This window comes from Oncorhynchus keta, chromosome 11, assembly GCF_023373465.1.
Source record: "Oncorhynchus keta strain PuntledgeMale-10-30-2019 chromosome 11, Oket_V2, whole genome shotgun sequence".
Lineage (NCBI taxonomy): Eukaryota > Metazoa > Chordata > Actinopteri > Salmoniformes > Salmonidae > Oncorhynchus > Oncorhynchus keta.
Window position 1 is genome coordinate 45,611,154 of NC_068431.1, and position 18,089 is coordinate 45,629,242.

Here is an 18,089-nt window from a genome sequence, read left to right on the forward strand (position 1 = left end):
GAAAAGACATGTTGTATGTTTCTGGACAATGCGCAATGCTGCCTTGTCCGCAGCAAGACTTAAACAGCACAGATGACCGAATACGCCGAGTGCTGAGGATACTGCGAAAGACACACCCTATGGCTACACCCAACATAGGTCCACTAAATTAAAGTGTCTCTAATTGTCAACTGAAATAATAATTCTAAACTTTATTTGAACAGCTTAATACATTGGTTTCTATCTCAAATTACATTTTTAAAACCTCAAGGGTGTTTGCCTCTCTCTTACTTGACAGGGGAAACTGTTCCATAAATCTGGAACACTGTTGTAAATTCTTATTGAATGTATTTGTATATTTTTTACGCATCAGATAAAGAATATTGTACGTTTATAGGCATACAGTGTGTGTACACATTAGGGTCTAGCATCAAGGGGTTAACTGAACGTTACTTGGAAAGAAGGCGGGGTTAAATACAGCTATCCAATCCAGGAAGTAATTTAGTGTAGAGACAAATTGAAATGGTTCACGACTAACTGGATGTAAAGAGCTATACTGGTTTTGTGACCAAAGCTATAAAATTATTTAATATAAAATATCGCTGCAGCAATAACTGTATCTTGTGATGCACGTTAAATCACATATAGTTGTAATATAACAATTTAGTTAGATACAGTAGCTAGCTAACAGTCAGTAGCTACTTCCACACTTGTGCTGGATCGATGTAAAATAGTTCTGCTGGTTTGTGACACATCGTGCAACTGGGTGCTGAAAATTACCTCTCTTGGTGAGATATAGCATCGGAAGAACTACAGCTGGACGTTTTAGAAATTGTTTGACTTTTTTTCCCCTACCGGTTAGGCAATATACTTGGCAAACGGATGTGGCTGCCACCTGCTAGCTAACGTTAGCAATTGCTTGCAGTTAGCTATTTTCCACTGCAAATTGGTGACATGGCTATGACATGCTGTTAGCTACTGTAATCACAGCTGTCATTTGAATGTCCACGTTTCCATGTCAATGAGAAGTAGCTATAGTTTGCTAGAGACCCCCCACTCTGGAATTTGGTCTGGCACTGTTCGCCACCGAGTTCCCGTCCACGCAAGCTAGCTGATTTGTTGCTACTATTACTACTTGTCAAGAATAGGAGGCGGTGGCAGCTTTGGTGGATACATTTCTGCCTCAGCTTAATAGAGATCACTGCCGAGGTGAAATACTGCAGTTCATGTTTCGACAAGAAGTCAGTGTACTGTCTTTTATTCCGTCTTGTTCCTACCTTTTCCAACACGAGAAGAGGAATATGTCTAGATATAACATTTACAGTCTTTTAGACTGGTTGTATGGCGGCGTGGACCCAAAGTTTGAAGGCAACGGGGGCCCAGAATGTGCCGCCTTTCTTGCACCGCAACAACGTATCAGCGAGAGTTTTGTCATGGTTCTGATTTCCATCGTGGAAGTTGTCGTCGCATTGAGAAAAATCAACATTTGTAAAGAACTCAAAGAGATTGCGAAAGATGGGCCAAGGACGAAACAGGACAGTTTCGGCAAGAACCTGTTGCTGGTTGCTCTGTGTATGACGTTTGGAGTAGAAGTCGGATTCAAATTCGCCACTAAGACCGTAATATACCTACTGAATCCATGTCATGTTATGACCATGGTGCAGGTAAGATAACGCTCAAGTTTAAATTGTAACTTACATTTAAGTCCTTTAGCAGACGTTGAATTTAAGATTGGCCTACCAGCACTACTTTTTTAGTGTTGAATGTGCATTGTGAATTTCTGTGTAGAGACCTATGTACAAAGATTATGCCCATTGTGTCCGTTTCAGCACATGATCCCCTAAGTAAGCATTTTATCTGCCTCTCGGGTAAAACGGTTCTGCCTTTCCATCGTGTCTAACATTAAGTAGAAATGTTCTACCATGTTTTCACTCAACTTCTAGGTTTAGCATACATAGCTCACAATCTGGACTGGAGAACACTCACCCACTAGCTAATTGTATGCAGATTTATGAATATCTTTCATGTGGATATGGCAATACACTATGAAGTTTAATTACAACCAACCCTGTGTTTTACTTGCGTAATCAGCATTAGTGATGGAGGAAATTGTAAAATCAAAGGAATGACTTACTAGGATGAAATATTCCTTAACCAATGAAAACTTCAAGCACAATCTGACATGGTAAACCGATTCACTAGCCTCACTCCCTATTTCTTGAGTTATATTGATGTTGCCTAAACTTGAAGGGAGTCTTGATGGCAAAGGGGGGACAACTAGAGACGCATGGTGAAGAAAAGTAATAGAAATAGAGAAATTATTAGAGGATATCATGACTAGTGGTTTGTTCAGTCAGCCTCAGTCTGACTATAAGGTGTGTGTGTGTGTATATTGAACCACAGCCAACAACATTTGGAGAGCACTCAACACAGAGGGCAGGGCTCCTCTTGTAATGTCTTGCATGAGTATCCCTCTTTCCAAAGGGGTGCACTGCACTGTAATTGTCTGATTTAATCCCATTCAAATTAACTGAAAGGATCATGTTGAATCATGTAATATGCAATGTTACCAGTTTCAGATCATTGATCAGAAAAAGGGCATGTTAGGACAATACTGCAGTCATAAAGAAAGTCTGTTTATTGGGCACTGAAGCCCAAGTCTAAACTTAAACACCCTTGTCTCATAGACTAGACGTAACATAGTAAATATTAGTATGATATTTTGTTTGGTATGGTTACTTAAAGTAAAAAATGAAAGGAGGATAAATGGGTGGGTGTATAATGGGAACATCTAGCAACCCAACGGTTGCGTGTTTGAATCTCATAACGGACAACTTTAGAAATGTTGCTACTTTGCAACTAGTTAGCATGTTAGCTAACCCTTCCCCTGACTGTAACCATAACCCCTTACCGATGTTCCTTCAAAAGAAAATGCGTCACTGTGCAAATGTCAGGTCTGGTGAGTGCAAACTGGAACATTTTCTTTTTTTTTTATATCACCTTTATTTAACCAGGTAGGCTAGTTGAACAAGTTCTCATTTGCAACTGCGACCTGGTCAAGATGAAGCATAGCAGTGTGAACAGACAACATAGTTACACATGGAGTAAACAATTAACAAGTCAATAACACAGTAGAAAAAAAGGGGAGTCTATATACATTGTGTGCAAAAGGCATGAGGAGGTAGGTGAATAATTACAATTTTGCAGATTAATACTGGAGTGATAAATGATCAGATGGTCATGTACAGGTAGAGATATTGGTGTGCAAAAGAGCAGAAAAGTAAATAAATAAAAGCGGTATGGGGATGAGGTAGGTGAAAATGGGTGGGCTATTTACCAATAGACTATGTACAGCTGCAGCGATCGGTTAGCTGCTCAGATAGCAGATGTTTGAAGTTGGTGAGGGAGATAAGTCTAACTTCAGCGATTTTTGCAATTGTGAAAGTTCTGTGCAACTTCTGGTGCACGTATACTGTGAACACTGAGGCTGCACCTGCTTTAAGTTAGTTATAGTGACCAAGTAGGCTACAGCCACAGTAGCCTATCTGAGTTGCCTTCCATAAAAAAACAATGGGGAAAAAGCATCCCATAACATTTTTACACGGCTGTTCTATCATTCAGCCTACAGTAGCAGCCGATGTGTGGTGTACAATGTAGGCCTACATTCTATGAGACTTTTGGAGAAAAAAACATGTCGGGATTGGCATTAGACTGTTTATCCACTTGTCACAGAGAATCAGACAAACTATGCTACCGTCTGCCTATTGGCTACTTAGCTTATTCAAGCATGTCTCCAATACAACACTTCCCCTTTAAGACAGGTAAAAAAGCTCTTTACCTGACTTGCTTTTCAAAGATGGCTAGAAATGTACACATTTTGTGCTCTTGTAGGAAGCAACCACTCCCCCATTGCTGACTAGAAATTAGCTATAACTGGGCTAATAACTCACTTACTAGCAACGAATATGAACAAATGTACACACGTGACTATATGCAGCTCTTGCTTTGAGCTCAAAACAAGTACGTCTACTCGCGACATGCTGTAAACGCAGTCCAGTTCGAAGTAAACGACACAGATCCATATATGGCAATGGTCTATTTGCATGAAGGGATACTGCAGCTCGGATTGGTTATGGCGCACCGATATTTGAAAAGTATGGGCCTTAGGCAAAACTATCAATGCATTAGGATCCTACTCCAATGTGCTCAGCCTACAAGAAAATCTGTTGCATAGTTCATTTTGATTCGGTATGCTGCATTGAAAGTGGCTAATATTGCATTGATTCAATCACAATTCACACACTAGAAAGTTCAGTGAACTTAGGCTGCTATTTCTTCTGCGTGGCAGGCCCTTAGAGTGAAGGGAACATTGCCTCGAATCCTAGCTAACGTTATCCACCTAGCTAACGTTAGCCACAACAAATTGGAATTCGCAACATATTATACGTTTTACAAATTCATAACATATTGTACGAATTGTAACTTGTACATATCATATGAAATGGATGATGGATAATCCACAAATAAATACATACCATGCAAAATGTAACATATCATACTAAATGGAGGAGGACAGATTTACATTTACTATGTTACGTCTACCCCTGAGTCCAGGTTGATGGAAAGTGTGGTACGAACTTCTTTCATATGTTTTTTTAATAGTTGTTTTACCTCCTCCAGTGTTTAAACAAAAATGTGTTACATCAAATGAAGTCGGTGCAGTCTAATCTTTTACATTAACACATCTGATTAAATGCCATCACCAACAGTCATATCTCTGCAATCAGTCACTCTGTTGACTGCTGTATATGCAAACACCTTTTCACAGGCTGCCAAGTTTTTGACCGTTTATCTAGCTTGTTTGCACTTACTCCTTATTTACCAGACAAATATTGTTTAAGACCCAGTTCTCCCCAGCTCCTTTAAATCTGCTTGCTCGATTTCTTTATCTTTGATGCTTTTATCAATAATAACTTCATAATATTCATCATCTAACTCATGATATATGGCTGGCTTTTGTATTTGGTGTAAGGCTGGGTGATATGGCCAAAATATCATATCACAATATTTGATTAAAAAAAGTTTTTGATTAATAAAAGTTCCAAATATCCTTTACGAGTAGGTCATGACCCTAGGGTGGCAACCAATGTTTCCTCTAAGCTGCATGCGTGTGTGCGCAGTAGCCCCAAGACTGCCGTGCAGTAGCCCCAAGAATGCCGTGCAGTAGCCCCAAGACTGCCGTGCAGTAGCCCCAAGACTGCCGTGCAGTAGCCCCAAGACTGCCGTGCAGTAGCCCCAAGACTGCCGTGCAGTAGCCCCAAGACTGCCGTGCATAAGAAATATCAGCCCACAGAGAGAAGCACGAGGTTGAACTTCGCTAAACTTTCTAGAGTTTTCCCTGTTATCAACGTTTCTCTTTATTGTGGCAATTGTGATTGAATCAATGCCATATTAGCCACTTTAAATGCAGCATACCGAAACAAAACAAACTATGCAAGATATTTTGTTGTAGATAAAACGCCTCCGATTAGGATTGTATTGTCTATATGCAAATAGACCATTGCCGTATATGGATCTGTGCCATTTTACGTTGAACTGGACTGTGTTTACAGCATGAGTAGTCGTGAGTAGATGCGCTTGTTATGAGATCAAAGAGAGAGCTGCATGTAGCCACGCGTGTACATTTGTTGCTAGTAAGTGAGTTGTTAGCTCAGTTATAGATCATTTGTAGTCAGCAATGGGGGAGTGATTGCTTCCTGCAAAAGCACTAACGTATACATTTCTAGACATCTTAGAAAAGCAAGTCGAGCTTTTTTTGTCTTAAAGGGGTAGTGTTATATTTTGAGACAGGCTTGAATAAGCTAAGTAGCCAATAGGCAAAGGGTAGCATAATTTGTCTGATTCTCTGTAATAATGGTATGGGAATAATAATGCAGTTTATTTTGAAAAGTGGTTTCTTGCATCAAACACAACATTTTCAGTCACCTCCTTGTCTGAAGGACAAGTGGATAAACGGGTTAATGTCAAGCCCTGCATGTTTTTTTTTCTTCAAAGTGTCATGGAATGTAGGCCTACATTGAACACCACACATTGGCTGCTTCTGTAGGCTGAATGATGTAACAGCTATTTCCATGTTAAAATGCTACGGGCTGCATTTTCTCCATTGTTTTTGATGGTAGGCTACTCTTGTATGATCAAATAGCCAAAGTACCCTACTTGGTCACTGTTAACTGGAACTTAAAGTGGGTAAAGCCTGTGTTCAGAGTAAACACGCTGGAAGTTGCACAGAATTTTCACAATGTCTAAGTTTGCACTCGGCAGACTAGAAATTTGCTCAATGCTGAAAAAAGGCCTTGTTAATTAGTGAACTGTTTGAATCGTGGAAATATAATTATTCTATAGCAGAATGTGACCGACCGGCTCGTTTTGATCTTAGGAGCAAAATTGGAAATTGTGTTTTTTTACATTGGATAGAAGTAGAGACTTCTAGTAGAGCTAGACAGTTGAGGAACAATGGGAAAGTAATTCTGCTTTGAAAGTTGATAAACTTGTAACCTCACTTGAGAAAAGGGTTGATTCCAGCTTTCTTTCCTAACAGCTGTCAAGCACCCAAGCTAACATTGACTAGCTTACAAGCTACTTCCAGACACAAATGAGAGAACTCACTCTGACCATTATACCTGCCCTAGCAGAGCTGGTTAGATTATTTTTATGCTATCCACAGTGTTGGTGTCTGCAACTGTGCTGCTGGCAACAATTTGTTTTTTTTGGCAAGTTTACTGACACCGTCCGTAATCAATGGGTGTTGAGCGTTTGTAAATTCCAGAGTTATTCTGTGCTCTGGCACACTCTGGTAAGTGCTCTGAAATCGGAGAAGATGGATGTAGCTGGTAAATTCACTCTGGCTATCAACAGTTTTCGCAGTGACATTAACATTCTATTGAAATGGTTACTTGCATAGTGTAGTCTTTTTTGTTAAGACATGTAGCTAGCTAGCTAAACAATGAACCATAATCCCAACTCATGACATTACTACCCTGCTTGAGCTAACCAACCCGGTTCAATGTTAGCTAGCTAACATTAGGCTTTAACTAGCAAAGCAAATGGCTCAGATTTGTTTTTCATTTCACTTTTATTTAACCGGTAGGCCAGTTGAGAACAAGTTCTCATTTACAACTGTGGCCTGGCCAAGATAAAGCAAAGCTTCATCACCCCGCTCCTCCGCTCTCTCCACTGGCTTCCAGTTGAAGCTCGCATCCGCTACAAGACCATGGTGCTTGCCTACGGAGCTGTGAGGGGAACGGCACCTCAGTACCTCCAGGCTCTGATCAGGCCCTACACCCAAACAAGAGCACTGCGTGCATCCACCTCTGGCCTGCTCGCCTCCCTACCACTGAGGAAGTACAGTTCCCGCTCAGCCCAGTCAAAACTGTTCGCTGCTCTGGCCCCCCAATGGTGGAACAAACTCCCTCACGACGCCAGGACAGCGGAGTCAATCACCACCTTCCGGAGACACCTGAAACCCCACCTCTTTAAGGAATACCTAGGATAGGATAAAGTAATCCTTCTCCCCCCTTAAAATATTTAGATGCACTATTGTAAAGTGGCTGTTCCACTGGATGTCATAAGGTGAATGCACCAATTTGTAAGTCGCTCTGGATAAGAGCGTCTGCTAAATGACTTAAATGTAATGTAATGCAAAGCAGTGCGACTAAAACAACAGAGTTACACAAACAAACGTACAGTCAATAACACATTAGGAAAGAAAAATAGAAAAATCTATGTACAGTGTGTGCAAATGTAGAAGAGTAAGGAGGTAGGCAATAAATAGGCCATAGAGGTGAAATAATTACAATTTAGCATTAATACTGGAGTGATAGATGTGCAGATGATGTGCAAGTAGAGATACTGGGGTGCAAGAGGGTAAGTAATAATATGGGGATGAGGTAGTTGGGTGTGTACAGGTACAGTGATCGGTAAGCTGCTCTGACAGCTAATGTTTTAGATACAAATAATATTACTACACAGATCATACACGTAACGTTAGCTAGCTAGCTAACAGTACACTAACTTGAAATGAAAATGACTTTCTGACAAAATTAGAAATGTGTAATATCTGATACTTTAGCTGGCTGAACTCTTACCTGTATACATGGGTGGATGCTTCTCCCTCTTCATCACGGATGCCATGGTTGCCCTTAGTTTGAAGATGTAATCCAGAGACCAGTGTTTTCTCCACCTTAGCTATCCAGAAAGTGGAGAGCAACAGTTTTATGCAGTTCTACTATTACCTAACTGACCAGCTGAATGGAGAGAAGCGTGCTACATGGCATACCAATCTGAACTCATGGCATGTCCAGCCCACTTATTATTTCAGCCAATCATGGCTAGTGGGAAGGTTGCTTTCTTTTCCTGTGGCTAAACCAACTAGGCTCATAATTCTATTCATATTTACAGATGGCATACACATTTGTTATTTAGGCACATGAAAGTTCACATGTTCCAGAAGTCATTTCTGTCAAAAAAGGTTTACTTTCAAATTGCTTTCCTGTGAAGTAGTGACACGCGACATACGCCTAGTTTCCTGAAACAAGTCACATATAGTGGGCAGCACCTTGAATGCATTGTTGTTTGACATAAATCAATAAGCCAGGGAGGAATTATTGACAGGGTAAGAACCAAAGGGTTGGTTAATGTTTCCAGGGAAACCTAATTAGATGTTACGTTCCATGTTTTCTTACCTCATGTAGCTAGCCAGCTAGCTAAACTATTCATGTTTCACCCATTCCTCTCTGCTTTAAGATACCATTGCACAAACAATATGATTATCTAGGCCTACAGTAGTACGATCTAAGTTTGCTCTGACTCTTGGTACATTTAGCAAGCTAGATAACTAGTGATTAGCATTAGTGGCTAAGGCAAACTAGCAGAGAGTAAGGAACACAAACTAATAGTGTAATTGCAGAAGGCTTGTGGAAAGCAGTATCGTTTTCACCAACGTCTTTTTGCATCCGTTTGACCATGCAGACTTCTGAGTGAATGGCAAGAAAATGTGTAACTCCATGGTTAAGCAACTGCTCTCTCCTTGAGGGGCAGGGCTTGGTGTGGTATGCAGCCTGAGTTACGCCTGAGTTGTGTATCACACTTAACACACCAAACATTGAAAAAACGTTATAGATTGAAGTAAAAACCCAAACCGGTCCATGCATCAATACTGGTGTATAGTAAAATAGAGTATACTGCCCAGCTCTAAGGTGGTTAGCTAGACTACCTGTGTTGCTGCTTCCCTGACACATGTGCAACTTCAGACTGAAGATGGGATGGAGTTGGATCGGAGGGTTGTTGATGTAGCCGCTCCTCACTGTCTTTCTGTCTCTCTGCTGCGGGTATCAGCCAACCAGACCGAATATTGACGAGGCTCAATCAAGTGTTAATCAAATCTTATACTGCTGTGGCAGTATTGTTAATATTTAAACTAGGTAGCTAGACACACACACACACACACACACACACACTTGACTGGTGACCGGGCGTGCACAATCTTCGACCAGGGCAGACTGGGAAACGGGCACAAACAGGAGCATGCTATCTCTTTATAGGGCAGATCAACAGGCGCAACCAATGGACAGGGGTGTGAGTTTTTAACAACGTCATGACTTGCGGGCAGTGGGTTCCGAACAAGTGACAACAATGACAAAAAAATGTATTAAGTTGTTATTTTGGGGGACATTATACTACCACCCAAAAGGGCACTTTGGAGACGGGAAGGGAAAAGAGGCATGTGCTCTGCACAGGCAGAGCCCAAACTGTGTACGTGTGTGCCTTTATGGCTATATATTAATAATTTAAAACCCCTAAAAGGATGTACCAATCCCAAGTTGCCCCTTTTTTTTTATGGATTTAATTGATTAATTCAATCTGATGTCAAGCAGATGTCATCTCACTTTAACAAAACTCCAATCCATTAATATGAAACAATCACCACACACGCTTTCTCGCTCGCTCACTCTCACGCACACGTATACAATGGGTGAGTGACCTTAGGATATACATAAGGTTATCCTTGAAAGTTGAGGGCCTGATGCAAAGTGCACATTGAATTCATGTGATACCGATTGCCTAAACCTGTCTCATAACTATGACTAGGGTTGCAAAATTACTGGAACTTTCAATAAATTCCCCCGGTGTCCGGAAATCCCGGTTAGAGGTAGGGAGGATTCAGGATGGAATAAGCAGGAAATCCGTAAACGTCAAGCCAGGATTTTTGTAAAACCAGTGCATTTATTGAAAGTTCCTGGAATGTTGCAACCCTAATTCTACCTTCTTGCCCTTTGTGCTGTTGTCTGTGCCAATAATGTTTGTACCATGTTTTGTGCTGCTCCCATGTTGTGTTGCTGCCTTGCTATGTTGTCTTATGTTATGTTGTCTCTCTTGTTGTGATGTGTGTGTTGTCCTACATTAGTTATTTTTTTAATCCCAGCCCCCGTCTCCGCAGGAGGTCTTTTGCCTTTTGGTAGGCCGTCGTTGTAAATGAGAATTTGTTCTTAACTGACTTGCTTTTAGTTAAATAAATAAAATGACTTACTATCTCATAGTCAGATTCAATTTTATTGGTGGCGGGAATGGACTTCTATACCCATTACAACCTATGGCTGAAAATATTGTGGTTTATTCTAATGCTTACCCAATAAAAATGCACTAAATCATAGATTTGGAAAGTACCGTGTATACCTGGGTATTTGGAAAAAGCCACAGGATTATTTTTCAATACAGTCAACTATTTTAAGTTTTTTAATAAATGTGAACATTAGTAGCACTTTTTTTTTCTCAATACATTAGGAGATAAGGAAGATTGTTCTTCATTTAACCTGTAACATTTTTCATTATGAAATTTACCGGTAATCTCCAGTCAAGTGGTTTTTGTTTACAAGCACACAACAACGAGACCGGAGCCTTGTGAGTCACTCACTGTGATCTGATTACAATATGGAATTCACAACTAAGTGTTTGCCAGCTAGATTTCTTTGAACTATTAAGTTAACTGTCTAAAATGTGCTAAATTCTCTGGAGTTGTGCATTTGGTTTTCTAATTTAGTAGTTAGTTGGTTGTCTAGCTACCCTGTTAGCTTCTTATAAAATACAGCATTGGCTTAGTTTCAGCAGACAATCCTCTCCTGGATCAAAAGGCTTGCTGTCTAATATTTATCTTGTGTATACAGCAAACTGTGAGTAGCATTTTTTTAAATTACTTGTATAGTTTAGGTCAGACACTATAATGTTTGCAATGTGCATGTTAGCATTTAGTTAGCATTCTCTGTGGTTTTACATGTACTTGTTAGCATTGCTAACCTTCGAATTAGAGTATCAGTGGTGTTTGAAAACAGTGCCCTTTGTGTTCAGTGCCGGTATTACCGAATATCCCGCTATGACTATCTGGATACCTACAGATCGCCTACTAAATCACTGATTTGGCACATCATTGCACACATGTTAGGGTTACACATTCGGTAAATATATTGAGCCTACAAGTAGCAAAATAGAACTCGATTGATTGAACATGAAATGTATTTCAATATGATTGAAGTAGGCCTATAGCCTACTATTTTATATATTTTTTCATTTAAGCATCTTTTTAGGCTATATGTTGCTTGTTTATATATCAATTGCGAAGACATTGGAAACTTTTGCATTTGTAGTCGGAAGTTATCGGCGGTCATAGAGACAGAATCACATGGTTTATCTATGTTTCGAGGAGATCTATAAAGTAACGCAGAAGGGCAAAGCATCTAACGACACACTTAGCTGTTCTAGATGAGGTTTTCAAGTTAATGACTATGTTTTTGGGAACCTCTTGGAGACTAGACGATGATCCTACAAAGGTTCTAACGATGAATTTAGCTTTAAGGTGATTTTGAGAAACCGGGCCCAGAGGTTTAGAATTACAGGTCTGTTCTGTGGCCCCTCATCAGCATCCGTCTGGCATCTGGTCAGTCTGTGGACAAAGATGAGCTGCTGCTGTGACCATTATTTTGGAGTTAGTTGGGGGTTTTACATGCAAAGGAACAATGGATATTTCTGCGGTGTAGTATGCTTTAGAAGAAATGCAGCAACAACAAAATGTATGTTTTCTTTAAGGGTGGGGAGGTGGGCTCCATGGTTGAACTGTTTATACTGTAATTAGTGACTTGCCTAGTTAAATAAAGGTTAAATAAAAGCCGTCACTTATGAGCTATGCAGAGGTGAGTGCCAGAGGTCTATGGGGTTAGGTACCTACACCCAGGGTAACTGAGTTCCAGTGTTGTCAGTATGAGAGTGGGACAGTGCCAGTCAAGAAGACCGACGACAAACTCATTTAGGCAATTGTTCTTCTATCAATTTGCGTTTGTCAAATGATTGCTAAATCACTCAGTGAATCAACCTACAATGTAAAAGCTGGTGGTAATATCAAACAGGAATACCTTGGTCAGTTGATCACTTTTCTGGCCGGCTCAAACAACTGAACCTTGTATGTAGCTTAAGCGTCCCTTGTAACCTAGAGGCTTCTAGATCTTGTAAGTGTGCCACCTGGACATTGATTTGTTTGGATTGCATTCTGCATTTATCTCAGGCTTCCCATTGTTACACACCGCCGTCTCACTGGAAGCACAGCGTGCAGCCGTGCACTCTAACTAATGCTTTGTCCTGTCATTATCACATTAAATAGCACCCAAAATGATATCCCTGGAAAGAGAATTGTCCCATCATGTGTATGTCCCAGGATGTTGGATTGAATATGAGCTGAACCAGTCTCTGGAGATTGATTATCCTGGGTTAGAAGAATGTATTCTTCTTTAATTGGTGTTGGGGGAGAATGGGCCATCTGTGGTAAGGGTATATTGTACTGAACAACACAACTAAGCAGATGACAACATGGCTCACCATGCCATAGCACCCAGCAGAGAACAGGAAATATATGACCGCAGGGCTTAGCATGGGGCCTCTGGATTCCGGAATGGTTCCTTCGCTTGGTGCTGAACATTCAGTTACCTGCCTGGACATGCAAATAAGAATGCGCCAAGCCTTCCATGCCTTGGCCAAAACATGTTTTTGTTGTTAGATACCCAGTGGTGTGTGTTCATGGATGTCAAGGGAAGCCAGGCTTCCCCCCAAAATTTACGGAACAAAATATACATTAATTTGTATCATTCGTCTCTCTGTTTTCATACATTTCCTTCAATTTGCAAGAGGCTGAATGTATCTCACCAGAGAAAGCAACTGAGTGAGCTCAGCTGTGATTGGTCCTGGCGCACCAAAAAAAAAGTGTCAAGAAAGCATCAGACTGATCACATCGGAAGCCAAATATCATTGATGAAAAACAACTTGGATTGTTGCATCTCATTGTGTTGTCTAGCTAGCTAAAATTGTCCTTTTCCTAAATTCGCCATGGATGAAGATAAGGATTTGGACTTGTGGTATTGCTTAATTATTCGTACTGGCCAATGATTCTGATCCAACCATAAATTCATACATGCCCCTGGCCTGAGAGGATAGAAGGTCAATATGTAGCTAGATGTCATTGGAAATAAAAATGTGTTCTTAATTAACTGACTTGCCTGCCTAGTTAAATAAGATTAAAATGTAGAAGTCTAATGTTAACTAGCTAGCCTGGTGCATCGGTGTCCATGAAAGTAAGTTAGGCAAGCGAGCAAGCATTTTAGCCAGGTAGACTAGGACAACAAACTAAAAGTGTGTACTGTATGACAGTTTAGGCAACATGAAAGAGGAGGATGGCATTACTCCTCTACAAGTAGGGTGAGTCCACATGTTTTTTTCTACTTGCACACAGAAATCAGTACCATGGACAGCCACAATATATTTAGCTTGACTGGGCTAAATCGTTTTTGGTATCTTTTAGTTGTCACTGTATTAGACTTATCATAGGTGAGTAGATGTTGAAAATGGTGCTGGAAGAGTGGAGGCCGCTCCTGTTTTCTTTGCGATTTGCGGTAATTCTCCGTGGTTCTAAATCAATCGTTTAGTAGTCCGAAATTGTCGGACACATTTACCTTGCTTCACCATGCTGTAGGCCATGTAACTGTTTGGACTTCACTGGACAGATGTTGCTCTACGGTTTTGTAATGAAACAAAGGTGTGGTTGAATTTATTTTGCCACTGATGACTTGTCTTGGCCAACAGCTCAGCCGCAAAGTGGTAGGTGAAGGGAAGTCTTAACGCAACAGCATGCAATGACATTCTAGACGATTCTGTGCTTCCAACTTTGTGGCAACAGTTTGGGAAATGTCCTTTCCTGTTTCAGCATAACAATGCCCCCGTGCACAAAGAAAAGTCCATACAGAAAAGGTTTGTTGATCAGTGTGGAAGAACTTGACTGCCCTGACCGCAACCCCATCAAACCTTTGGGATGAATTGCAGCGCCAACTGCGAGCCAGATCTAATTGCCCAACATCAGTGCCCAACCTCACTCATGCTCTTGTGGCTGAATGGAAGCCGCAGCAATGTTCCAGCATTAGTGGAAAGCCTTCCCAGAAGAGTGAAGGCTGTTATAGCAGCAGAGGGGGGACCAACTGTATTTTAATGCCCGTGATTTTGGAATGTGATGTTTGACGAGCAGGTGTCCACATACGTTTGGTCATGTAGTGCATCTTATAATGGCTTTCTGCCAGAAGTCCAATTGCCATTTTTTTCCCCTCATGTACTTCCTACTAGTGTTTTAATTCCTCTTTTATTCTCCCCTGTGCTCAGTGTACACGTGTTGCTCTTTCTTCAGAAAAGCATGCATCACAACTTTGTATATTTGCACAATTTATCTTGTTTACTTTCGCTTGTAAATATACACACTCACCAAAAATGACATTCATTAGCTGCTAGCTGTGCTTGTATAACTTTGAGCTGAATGTGCCTGTCTTTGCAATTAGTTGATGTTCATTTTCGGTCATTAGCATTTAGCTAACAGCATCTGTGATTTTGTAATTAATTTGTACCAGAATTCTAAAAGAATTTGCAGAGGTCCAATGGTCTTTTCTTTCATTTTTAGCGCCCACTCGTGTGCTATGTCGGTAATACTGTCAGTCCAGGGATGAGGACACTGATGATCTGGATACTGCCCAAGCCAGCAATTTGGATTTGAGATCAAATGTTTCATGAGGCTACAGTACAGAATTTCACCTTTTAGAGGGTATTTGAGTGAGAATAGTAGAATACATTCTAGTACCAGAATGTATTCTAGTTTTTGTCTAGTGACTGATAGTCACTCAATCAGCTAACAATTTGTAGATTGGTAGTTAGCCTAGCCAGCTATCTAAACTTGTAGTAATCATGGCCGAATGCTGACTGGGCTCGCAGGGCACATGCCCAGGGCCCTGACCCCCAGAGGGTCGCCGTTGATTTTGTTAGTTATTCTCACTTGGATGTCATATTAACATGGCATACCTCATAGTAAAAACTTTTAAAATAGCTGGAAATTAGCTTTTAAACTGCCACATTTTCTCTCTGCCCAGTGGCAAAATGTGTAGAATTGCAGGAAATTTACTTAAAATGTGTATTTTATTTTTCTCTCCGACATCAAGAAAGGGGGTCATTCAAATGTTTTGCTGCAAATCTTGGTTACGGCTAGAGCGGGCACTATCTTCAAATGGGGGGGACTGGATATAAACTCAGCAAAAAAAGAAATGTCCCTTTTTCAGGACCCTGTCTTTCAAAGAATTTGTAAAAATCCAAAACTTCACAGATCTTCATTGTAAAGGGTTTAAACAATGTTTCCCATGCTTGTTCAATGAACCATAAACAATTAATGAACATGCACCTGTGGAACGGTCGTTAAGACATTAACAGCTTACAGACAGTAGGCAATTAAGGTCACAGTTATGAAAACATAGGACACTAAAGAGGCCTTTCTACTGACTCTGAAAAACACCAAAAGAAAGATGCACAGAGTTCCTGCTCATATGTGTGAACGTGCCTTAGGCATGCTGCAAGGAGGCTTGAGGACTGCAAATGTGGCCAGGGCAATGAATTGCAATGTCCGTACTGTGCGACGCCTAAGACAGCGCTACAAGGAAACAGGACGGACAGCTGATTGCCCTCGCAGTGGCAGACCACGTGTAACAACACCTGCACAGGATCGGTACATCCGAACATCAAACATGCGGGACAGGTACAGGATGGCAACAACAACTGCCCGAGTTACACCAGGAATGCACAATCCCTCCAGTGCTCAGACTGTCCGCAATAGGCTGAGAGAGGCTGGACTGAGGGCTTGTAGGCCTGTTGTAAGGCAGGTACTCACCAGACATCACTGGCAACAATGTTGCCTATGGGCACAAACCCACCGGTTTTGTCTCACCAGGGGTGATGGTCGGATTTGCGTTTATCGTCGAAGGAATGAGCGTTACACCGAGGCCTGTACTCTGGAGCGGAATAATTTTGGAGGTGGAGAGTCTGTCATGGTCTGTGGCGGTGTGTCACAGAATCATCGGACTGAGCTTGTCATTGCAGGCAATCTCAGCACTGTGCGTTACAGGGAAGACATCCTCCCTTGTGGTACCCTTCCTGCAGGCTCATCCTGACATGACCCTCCAGCATGACAATGCCACCAGCCATACAGCTCGTTCTGTGTGTGATTTTCCTTCAGGAGTCTAATGGCTTTTAGGTAAAAGTTGTTGAAGCCTTTTTGTCCTAGACTTGGCACTCCGGTACTACTTGCCATGCGGTAGTAGAGAGAGAACTCTGGCTGGAGTTTTTGACAATTTTTAGGACCTTCCTCTGACACCGCCTGGTGTAGAGGTCCTAGATGCCAGGCAGCTTAGCCCCAGTGATGTACTGGTCCGGACGCACTACCCTCTGTAGTGCCTAGTGGTCAGAGGACGAGCAATTGCCGTACCAGGCAGTGATGCTCTCGATGTTGCAGCTGTAGAACCTTTAAAGGATCTCAGGACCCATTCCAAATCTTTTAGTTTCCTGAGGGGAAATAGGCTTTGTCGTGCTCTCTTCACGACTGTCTTGGTGTGTCTTGGTGTGTTTGGACCAATCTAGTTTGTTGTTGATGTGGACACCAAGGAACTTGAAGCTCTTAACCTGCTCCACTACAGCCCCATCGATGAGAATGGGGGAGTGCTCAGTCCTGCTTTTCCTGTAGTCCAAAATCATCTCCATAGTCTTGGTTAGGTTGAGGGATAGATTGTTATTCTGGCACCACCCGGCCAGGTCTCTGACCTCCCTATAGGCTGTCTCGTCGTTGTCAGTGATCAGGCCTACCACTGTTGTGTTGTCTGCAAACTTAATGATGGTGTTGGAGTTGTGCCTGGCCATGCAGCCGTGGGTGAACAGGGAGTACAGGAGGGGACTGAGCACGCACCCCTGGGGAATTCTAGTGTTGAGGATCAGCGTGGCATCTGTTGCTACCTACCCTCACCATCTGGGGGCGGCCCGTCAGGAAGCACAATGCTTGAAGCACAGTGAAGAGCTGCTGGCAAATTACTTAATTATAATATAACACACAGAAATACGAGCCTTAGGTCATTAATATGGTTGAATCTGGAAAATATCACCTCGAAAACAATACTTTTATTCTTTCAGTGAAATACTGAACCGTTCCGTATTTTATCTAACGGGTGGCATCCCTAAGTCTAAATATTGATGTTACATTGCACAACCTTCAATGTTATGTCATAATTACGTAATGTGCATATGGCAGCTTTGGAGCAGTGGCTTCTTCCTTGCTGAGCAGCCGGAAAAAATCATAACGACTCCGTTGGCTAGTTCAGCTACCTGTCAAGAAATTGGCAGGTTGTAACTTGATCCTGCTGCTGCGCCTTCTTCACGACGCTGTCTGTGTGGGTGGACCAATTCAGTTTGTCCGTGATGTGTACGCCGAGGAACTTAACTTACTACCCTCTCCACTACTGTCCCGTCGATGTGGATAGGGGGGTGCTCCCTCTGCTGTTTCCTGAAGTCCACAATTATCTCCTTTGTTTTGTTGACGTTGAGTGTGAGGTTATTTTCCTGACACCACACTCCGAGGGCCCTCATCTCCTCCCTGTAGGCCGTCTCGTCGTTGTTGGTAATCAAGCCTACTACTGTAGTGTCGTCCGCAATCTTGATGATTGAGTTGG

The 18,089-nt window shown here is 41.7% G+C and overlaps 1 protein-coding gene across 2 annotated transcripts in view; it reads left to right on the forward strand.

The window, feature by feature from the left end:
* The first annotated feature begins 467 nt into the window (after window positions 1-467).
* LOC118390336 (transmembrane protein 164-like) overlaps window positions 468-18,089 on the forward strand; it is a 52,292-nt gene continuing 34,670 nt past the window's right edge. The window contains exon 1 of one of the 2 annotated variants that reach the window (XM_035780789.2): window positions 468-1,643. In XM_035780789.2, coding sequence (XP_035636682.1) covers window positions 1,206-1,643 — 438 coding nt within the window. In that variant the 5' untranslated portion in view covers window positions 468-1,205. The remainder of the gene's footprint in view (window positions 1,644-18,089) is intronic. The other variant, XM_035780790.2, reaches the window with a different exon arrangement.